At 41.2% G+C, this 10,000-nt stretch overlaps 1 protein-coding gene and 1 long non-coding RNA gene across 6 annotated transcripts in view; one reads left to right on the top strand and one right to left on the bottom strand.

The window, feature by feature from the left end:
- The window catches only part of nfixa (nuclear factor I/Xa), a 121,551-nt gene extending 115,667 nt beyond the window's left edge, over window positions 1-5,884 (top strand). For all 5 annotated transcript variants that reach the window (XM_039795651.1, XM_039795664.1, XM_039795657.1 and 2 more), the window contains one exon: window positions 2,619-5,884. In XM_039795651.1, coding sequence (XP_039651585.1) covers window positions 2,619-2,633 — 15 coding nt within the window. In that variant the 3' untranslated portion in view covers window positions 2,634-5,884. The remainder of the gene's footprint in view (window positions 1-2,618) is intronic.
- Window positions 5,885-8,223: 2,339 nt separating this feature from the next.
- The window catches only part of LOC120556287, a 3,344-nt gene continuing 1,567 nt past the window's right edge, over window positions 8,224-10,000 (bottom strand). Inside the window, exons 2-4 of the long non-coding RNA XR_005638833.1 lie at window positions 9,766-9,936; window positions 9,553-9,684; window positions 8,224-9,468 (exon numbers count right to left, since the gene is read on the bottom strand). This is a non-coding gene — a long non-coding RNA (uncharacterized LOC120556287). The remainder of the gene's footprint in view (window positions 9,469-9,552; window positions 9,685-9,765; window positions 9,937-10,000) is intronic.

The following is a 10,000-nucleotide window of genomic DNA, read 5'->3' on the forward strand; positions in this document are numbered from 1 at the left end:
GTACCACAGTAGTTTCCCCACAGTGAATGTAAGCAGTGCCAGTTAGTTTCAGCTCCAGCAGTGTTGATTTATCTCTGCTCGGCCCCACAGTGTGTATTAGTGCAGCGTGTGAGGCCAGTAGTGAACTACATTGTGGTTTCAGCTTTGGCTGCACTCTGCCACTGGGCTGCAGTGTCTTGGGCCTCCTCCATCACCAACACAACTTTTCTCATTAGGGGCTAACCGCACCTGCCTGCAGCCAACTCGGCTCTCCTGTCCTCCCCACACATGGAAACAATCTGCATTCCTCCTCGGCACAGCTCTGCTCGGCTGCTCCGCGTCCCCCTCGTCATGCATTAGCAGCCTCGCTCTCTTTCTCTCTCCCTCTCTCCCTCTCTCCTCCTGCTGCTCCCTCTAGTATTTTCAAGATCCCCACCTGCACCACTCTCCCACAGATGTAGACCTGGCACTGAGGGGACATCCAAACACCATCCAAATGTAATGTGTGTGCGCTAATGCTCACACACACACACACACACACACACATACACTTCAACTCTGTGCCAAAACTCTTGCCCCTCATTTTTTTCCCCTAAAAAACAACAGGGCTTTTACAACAGCTTACATCTGTTCAGAACGCTTATTATCCACTGCTATTGCTTATCAAACATCATTAAAAAATGTCCACTTTGAACATTTCTGCCGGGTTTATGAGAACCTGGGCACTGGTATCAACTGCTCCCAGTTAGCTGAGCCTAGTAGGTCAGTGACAACCCCAGCCAGAGTGAGTAACAGAGGTCTCTGCCTATCCTGCTGTTCTCTGGCATATGGAGAGGTTCAGACGATGGCCCTGCCAGCCTGCCTTGCCGCCTTCTAGCCAACTAGCCAAGACGGAGGGAGAGAGTCTTCCCACTGCTGTCAGGACAAGAAGCAGAGAAAAGCTGGTCTGAGGAGCTCTCTGGTGGTGAGACCTCGGCCATGCAGGAAGAGAGAGGGAGATAGGGGGATGTGTGTGAAAAAAGTAGGAGGGACTGAGAGAAACGGAGGGAAAAAAGAGAGAGGGAGTTAGTTGAAGCTCGCTGCACTCCACAGTCACGTCCTGGCTGTCTGGTTGCCCGCAGCAACCAGACATGATGTCATAGGCAGTTGAACTTGGACTTGAAGGGGGGTTGGAGAGAGGGGGTCACTTTCCGCTGCCAAGGATTACACTGGGAGAGCCAGAGTAAGAGAAGGAGAGGAAAAGAGAAGGGGGTTAAGGGAAGTCGGAGCCAGGAGGAGGAGTCATCTACAAACACCAAATAATCATGGGTAGGAAGGAGGGAGGCAGAGGTGGTGGATGATAGACGGAGGTTGAGGGGGGTTAAAACTCTCTGGGTTTGCTAGAATAGGGGACAACAGAGTTTGCTGTTAAAGGTGGGGTAATCCGCTGCTCTCCCCGGGCAGAGGCCTGAGGAATGTCAGTGGCAGCCAGAACAGCCCGGCCTGTGCCAAAGCCTCCACTCTGCCCTCTTATCAAACTAAGAAACCGGATCCCTGGAGTAGCTGCCCTCAATAGCTTTACAGTGTAGCCTGAGACCACTCGGGCCCACAGAGCAGAGACACATTAGTAGGATCACCTTACATGTAAACTGGTAGTGCATGACAGAGCCGTTATAGTCCTGTGTTTGCTCATTAGAAAGCCATTCAGGCCGATACAAAAACTGCTGCCCTAATGCTATTTGTAGCTCTGAAATAACACAAGTGTTTTTAATGAGTAAAACGTCAGAGTCAGACCTCTTAAAAACAGCAAGTGGTGAAGTTGAGGTAGTAACTTTTTCAACACTGTATGGGACAGCTGAGCTCAGCAAGAACTGTACGTGTGAGAGAAAAGGAGTAGAAGGTGGCCACCTAGTGGATAAAGGACTATTCATACAAGTGGTTCCCAAGTCTTGTAACCCCCTTGAAACAAAGCAACCTCGACTTGCGATTCCTCGTTACCTTGCATGTGCCTCCTTGTTGTGAGCAGTTCAACCAGACAGTACAGAGGTCTAAAGAGGTACAATTGTCCAGTAATTCACTAAAAAAATGTGAAAAATAAACCTTGTTTTGTGTAGCAGAATTTTTTTCTTCTTTTTCCTCACATTTATATATTGGGTTACACTTTACTTGAAGGTTTCTACATAAGAGTGACATGACACTGTCATGAACGTGTCATGAACATTATAAACAAGTCATAAACGTTTATGACATAACGCTTCTGTCATTAAGTGTCATTGGGTTTTTGTCATGACAAGTTAGGGTTAGGGTTCATGTGTCATGGCAGTGACGTGTTCATGATAATGTCATATCACTCCTATGTAGATACCTTCAAGTAAAGTGTTACCATACAGTATATTGTGACCCTTTGTGGGAGCCAGTGATTTACACCATGCTTTAAAGTTCACTTTGTTCAAACTTCACACCTTTTCATACTATGTTATGTCCCCTTTCTCCCTCCTTTATTTATATCAATAACTTGTATGTGTGTCTGTTGGTAGGTAATGTTCTGTATTTTGTACCTTTTTTGCACTGCACTGCAGCTACATCTCAAGATTAATGAGAATCAAAACTTAATTAAAAAGTAAATCTGCTGATTTCTTCTTTTCTTTTCTTCTCCACAGTCCTGGTTCCTCTGACAAGGCCTCCCTGAACCAAGAGCTTAACGTGTGTCATAAAAAATTTAAATTTGATAAACAAACACATCACCGCTGATTAAGAACAGACTGCTGACACTAAAAGGTCTTTTTCTCTAGCCAACACTATTCAAAGTACTACTACAGAACTCCAAAAAGCCCCACACCACCCCAAAAGGACTCCCAATCCAACACAATTTGAACAGAAACGTTCACCCCCCCCTTTATGCAGGAGGCTTCAATGAGATTGAGTGGACAGACTCAGAATGCAAGGAGAAGGAAGATGATGAACTGTCTCACACACATCACGAAAACGTCAGAAAGGAAACACAATATGGCAACCTGACAGATGACCAATTATACATTTGTTGTTTCTTTTTTTATGATTTCTTTTTTTTTCTTCATTTTGTTGTCTCCACAATGAAACTCCATGCATTGGCTGGGAGATCCAAAAAAGTAGTGGTAAATGGTGAAGTCGGATGTGCAAGTTGAAAAGATTGCCACCCAAATTTACACGCCTCCATATGTGTGTATTTCCCCACGCACCTCTCCTCCAGGTCTCACCTGACCCCCCCCCACCCCCACCCCCACCCCCCACCCCACCTGGAGCTCAGTGCTGCCCATGTTCCAGACCGTTAACCAGCAGCCACATGCCTGTGTGTCGCCACACTCTGCCGCTTCATTCGCTCAGCCCTGAGCTTCTTTTCATTTTCTGATTGGCCAATCATGGTGACACCATCTGATGGTGTGACATATATGCACTAAGTGGCTGGTCTTTGTTTACCTGTCAAACTATCAGGGCATCCTGCTGTGGGAGAAATGATAGCCATGAGGCGAGTGCGAGCGAGTGAACACACGACAGTCATAACACTAACTCTACATGTGCTCTTTCGTCCCCTCACCTATGCACTATTAATTTTTAATAAGGGATGAACAGTATTGCACATCGATGGTCAGATGAGCGATTAGAGAAGTGAGTCGAGGCTGGCTGCCACTGCAGGGTTGTGGCTGTGCTAACGTTCAAGTCTAGGCCCTGAAGCATGCAGCGCACACACACACACACACACACACACACACACAAACGTACACACTTGCAGACAGACCATCTTCTCTGAGAAGTCTGTCTCACAACCACTCATAATATCATCTTACTATTCATAGACATGGAATTTAATTTACAGTAATGCACAGCCATCATCAGCTTCATATTATTAACTTTGATTTTGTTTGTAGGTATTTTCTTGCGTTTTCCTTTTTTTTTTGTGTGCCAGATTTGGTTTTGGTTTTTGTCTCACTTGGATTGTTTTAACCTTCTCTTTCATGTCATAACACTTTTTCTGTAGTTTGCAGTAATACGTTAAGTATCATGCTCAGATTTCAGCAAAACAGTAACAGTAATTTCTCAAATCTCTCACATATGAACAGCACAGTAACAACAGCTCGTCACATGCATCCCTTGCATTGCTTCACCGTGTATCCCTTAGTCCATTCACAGGAAGACCCAGTGGACTACACACATACACACACACGCTCACATACACACACAGACACACATATAAAAGGCACACTAACACCACCAACAACCTGACATTAAATAATAAAGGGAAGCCTTTATATTTGGTTCTCCAAACTGCCTTTGTTAATGGTTTTTCATTCACGTAAGATTTTTCTTTTTAATTTGAGATCCTTTTTTTTTCTATGTAAATGTTCACATTGAAATTTCTATCGGTATTATTTTCATCATGACACCATCCAACAAAAGCCGACCTCACAAAATAACTGGACTGCCTAGCTGTTGGTTCTATTTTGCAGGGATAGTAAACAGGCCTGAGACACTGTTCTCAGCCTCTCTAGTAACATTAGCTCTATGTACTAAAACCATATATCAAGACTATAACAATATATGAAAGTGCCTCTGTATTCCCTTCATGCAATTAGTAATAAACTTGACTTCAGGTTCTCTTCCCACATATAAGCTAAAGCTACAGGGAATGGTAGCGTTGGTGCATGTGGAAACCATTGGCCTAGGACAGATCTTTATAGAGGACTGCAAACTTTTTTTGTAAAGACAGAGAGAGAGAGAGAGATCTTATACATATATATTTATGATATATGCTCCTTTTTAACTTTTACTACATGAGCTGGTTGGCAGTCTAGTTATTTTCTGAACTTTCACCACCCTCCCTCCCCCCACCCCCACCCCCACAACCCATTTCAGTAACATCACCTTACTGTTACCAGTACGAATCAAACGACACACACCATCGCCATCTGCAGCGCAGCATTATAATACCTAGATGAACAAAAATCGACAGTAGGTTTGAAGAAGAAAAAAAAAAGTGTTTTTTGATGGAAAGTATTATTATTGAAAAATATGTGTCGATTGAGCCACGTGCAATGCATTGGGTAGATCATTGTGTTTGTCTGTTAGAGATTTTTAAGAAAGCTAAGAGAAAAGAGAAAAAAAAATGTATTTGTTTCAAGTCCGTAAGCTCCAGGACTCTAAACTAGAGGGCCATGAAAAATCCTAGTCTTTGTAAGTCGGGGGTATTTGTTTTTATTTCTTTTGTCTCTTTTTTAATGTTTTATGTGTAATCGGTTGTTTATAAAAATGTGGGAGGGCTGAAGGAAAAAAAACAATTCTACACAACTTAAGAAAAACAAATCTCTATCATCAGATGAAAACTGGTGCTTTAACACTATAAAGTACATTCAGCAACTATTATAAATGAATGGTAATGAACAAAAATAACAGACCATTTAGGAAACAGCATTATTCCTCTCTATTTTTATTCTTCTTCTATTTGTATTGAGTGGGGGGGAGAGGTTCCTATTAAGGTTGTGACACAAAAGGCATTTTGGTTCAACCTTTAGAAAATAACAAACCTATACTGTCAAGAAACTCTTTAGATAACTTACCCGTGCACTGCCTGAAACTCACCAGCAAAAAAACAAAACAACCCTACCAATTTAACACATTTTCATCTCATACATTGGTATAAAACATTACAAGTTATTCCCTGTAATGCAGGAGATGTTTTACATCCAGAAATATTTTATTCCCATGAGCATGTTGATATTTTTCTGAATCTAGAGCTGGATCAAATTCGGCAGGTTGTGTTGAGACCCACATGCAATGGAAAGAGTAAAAGGTAAGACCTTTTGTAGCCTGCACAAATAACAGAAATGGAAAAGGGGCAACAAAAAAAGTAGCTTAAAATCAGAAGAAAAAAAAAAAACATCTATGAAACAGGCAGCAAGGTGAGCCTCTCCCCTGTTCCACCCCCTCCTCTGTAAATGACTCTTATAGTGCTTGTGCTGTAGTGTATAGTTTCCCAGCAGTTAAAGGTTGTCCCTTAAAAGTGCCTTTTGTTCACAGACTCCATTTTGTAATCCAGATCGGCCCTTTTTTTCGAAACAGCTCGAGGTAGCAGGTTGCCCCTGAGTGCTGCGAGGAGGCAAAAGGTCGTCGCCCATCCAGCGCTCGGGGACAACTTTTATTTCCTCCTGCCTTTTGAAATGAATCCCCTCCATTGTACCTCCCCTATATCCTCTCTTCCTTTTCAAAGCCGTATATATATATATATATATATATATATATATATATATATATATATATATATATATATATATATATATACAAAAGGAAACTGGTGTGAATTAGTTCTTTACTTTTTATTGATAATGACAAAAATCTTTTTTGAAAAGGCAAAAAAACTTGTTCTCGTTCAGCTCTTGCTTTTTTCTTCCCCTGTGTCTCCACTGTCTGTTTTCTCTTAGACACTGGAGTAGTCTGTAACTGTGTGTCTGTCTCTCTCTCTCTCTCTCTCTCTCTATCTCTCTCTCTCTCTACTGCCCTCTCCGCTGTTGGGAGGGTGAAAAAAAAAAATTTGCCGAAACTTTTGTCTGAGCAGAATGCAGTTAGCTCACATGTTATTCTTGTCTGTATGCTTCACATTGTATTACCATACCCATCTTCTTCAGCTTCTCCATTCAGCAGCTAATGTAAGTGAACAAATTACGCTGACGGGCTTTTGGGGGTGTCCTTGGGTGGGTTAGGAAAGGACGACAGGGGTTTTAGGTTTAAAAGGTTTACAGAGAAGATTAATGGGGTCGAGAAGGCTGGATGAACTCCTTTGGGATGTTGGAAAGGGGCTGCGTTGACTACGTAAAGTTTTTTTTTAGCTATTTATTTTTTGACTTTGCTTTACCCCCCACACCTTATTGTTTTTATTTTAATTTGGGTTTCTTTTAATATTTGCTATCAGGGTATGCTGTCATTTAGGCTCTCTTCAAGGATGCCTTTGGACTGTAAATGAAAGCTACAAGCACCTTATAATCGGACTTGTCCTGCACGAGGCTGAAAGAGGGGGGTTGCATTTTCAGGACATATCCATATCCACATCCATTCAGACCAATCTTTTAAAGTGAAGTATTATTGTTCACAGTGTCAGCAGTATTAACCATTTACAACACACCAACCAGATAGATAAAAGGCCAGCATGAACCTGAACTCTCAGATTTCTGAGGATTCAGGGAAGTCCCTCCATTTTTCTCCTCTGACCACCTCATGCTGGGCTTCTCCGTGTCTTTGCTCTGTTTATTTTGTTCTTTATCTTAAGCGTGTATGGTGTAATAGGCAGCACCCTAGGCCCCCTGACTCCCAGCTCTTCTACGCCTCTGTCTACGCCCTCAGTGCAGCACCACTTCTTTGTGAGAACACCCCCAGAGCTCTAGGTGAAATGCATGTGTTAATTACAGTTTCTTTTCCATAAGAAGAAAAACACAGTTTGAAAAGAGCAGCACCTGATTGAATAAAAAGGATGTTCTTGACTGTACCATCTTGCTGTGCCATGTCTTTCTTTCTATAGACTGCTGACTAAATAAGGAATCCGCTCTGGAGCTGCATAACATACAATAATCACATGATATAGTAGACATGCTATTAAGCAATTGCCGGTATACTTGTCTTCATGTAAATAGTCAGCCATAATATCAAAAGGACAAAAAATCTCTGCTGCTGCTGGAAAATCTGCTCAAGGATTGTAGGTCAACCCCTTCAGAAAATATGAATCAGTTTACCATAATAACATACTAAGGCTGGCCAATAAAATTGTCTCTCACCCCAACCATGTCTTAAACAGTAAATACAAATTGATACCTTCAATTAGAAACACAGGGTTCCACAATTCAACAGAGTAAAACTGAAGCACTCTTGAGCACCAGTCAATCCTAAAATGTAACATGGAACTTAATGTATGATGTAAAAAAAATGCATTGCCATCATCATCATCAACATCTCTTAAAACATGTAGAATTGTTAACTGCTAATAAGCAAATATTCGCATGTTAACACTAAACTGAAGTTAACATGGTAAACACTGCTACACATCGGCATGCTGTCATTGTCATTGTGAGCATGTTAGCATGTTGGCCTTAGCATTTAGCTCAAAGCACCGCCCTGTCTAAGTACAGCCTCGCAGAGCAGCTAGCATGGCTGTAACATCCTGCATATACTGTAATGATTTTAAAGCATTGACAACAAAGTATTTTCAAGTTTTTACTTGAAGCAGAAAAGCAAAGAAACTGAGTGTTCAAAGCAGGCTTGAGTTTAATTTCTGGAAACATTTTTGGAAAGTGACAAAAACAAAATTTGATCCAAATGTGCAATTCAATAAAACAATAAAATGAGATAATTTAAGAAAATCACAAGCAATTGTACATTTAAGTACTCTTACTCTATATACCGTCAATAAAGGGGTACTCCCAATATTTAGTATTGCACATACAGTAATTCCATAAAACTGGGGAACTCAGAGAGAGAGATTAAAATAGTGTGCTTAAAATGAAAGCTGCAACTGCAAAATATCCTGACTTCAGGTCCCAAGTATGGTTCCAATTACAAGGGAGCTCGGATCTTCTATTTTTTTTTTTTTTTTTTTAATGCACACACTGATTCTTTATGTTTTAATTCAATGCCATTTTGACAAGCTCGGATCGTCTTAATAAGACATGATGCTTTATGAAATTTTGAGGGGTCTCTTAAATATTGGCAGTATCCAATTTTTGCCATGCATTTCTATTTTTCTTGTATCTTCATAAGCATGGATCATGCATAAAATTAGGCTATTATTGATGTATGATTCATGCATAAGGTGATTTATCACTAATTCACTTTATAAAGATATAATTCGCACACTGGTCCCAAGTATAGGTCAAGCTCCAAATATGCTTGATCTTACAATTCCCTTAATTCAACCAAAACATTTCCCTCCTGGGTAAATTATGTCTTTTAAAATCCACATCCCCAGTTTGTAACCAAGGCTGTAAAAATGTGCAGTCTCCAGGGGCAGAGAGACAATATAAATAGCAGCAACAATATACACTCAAAGTGCTTTTACCCAGTGCTTTATGATTTATAATTTTGTTTTTTTCTGCAATAAGCTCATTTAGATTTGTATGGCTATGTAACTAAAATATCTATTTTTAAGCTTAAGAGTTTCTCAAAGACACTATAAAGTAGGCCTATATGGCTAGAATTTGCATGAAAATAAGCAAAGCACTAAATTATCAATTCAGCTGCAAGTAACAAGGATGATGATGATAATGATGATTGAAGGCTGAAGTAGCATATCCAAACAGCTTTGGCCTGAACATAAAGTGATGTGCTCACTCAACTGTACCTACCATGCAACAGTGTTTCTGTTTCTGCTTCAGAACGGCCTTTTCAAGTACTGGTAAATGTAGATCTTTGTTTTTAAGTAACTAAAGTGCTTCAGGTCAATTGGTCCTCTCCAGTCTGGTCCGTCTGATTGGTTATGTCATCTTGCTGCTCTGTCTTCAGAAAGAAAATGAACAGTTATTTCTTGTTTGTTTTTTTATATGGAAAGTGAAAAAGAGAATCTACTAAGAGATAATCTACCTGTGGTACAGGGTCAGTTTCCTGCACGGGATGGTGTCTCACCTCACTATCAGAGGGATTGTCTTTTTGCCCTTCCGACAGAGGAGACTGGGGTCCATTTTGAACTGAGAGTAGTGATGAAGCTGGTGCACCCTGGATGTTTTGGAGATTTCACAGTAATATGTTTTAGGGGTCTTGCACCAACATAATTCCAGATTGTGGAGGAGATCTTACCTCTGCACCATGTATAGCCTCTGGTGAAGGACTTGTCTCTTGGACTGGAGGGCTGTCAGAAGAATATGGTATTGCTGCGTACCCAGGGGATGGAGTAATACTTTCACGCTGGTGTCCATGGGATGGATGAGAGGGCGGTGGTGGTGGTGGTGGTGGAGGAGCAGCTGTGGACTACATGTGTGAAGACTGACATTAGGGAAAGTCTGTATGCAAGGTAGGCCCTGTTCCACTAGTA

Source organism: Perca fluviatilis, chromosome 1, assembly GCF_010015445.1.
Source record: "Perca fluviatilis chromosome 1, GENO_Pfluv_1.0, whole genome shotgun sequence".
NCBI lineage: Eukaryota > Metazoa > Chordata > Actinopteri > Perciformes > Percidae > Perca > Perca fluviatilis.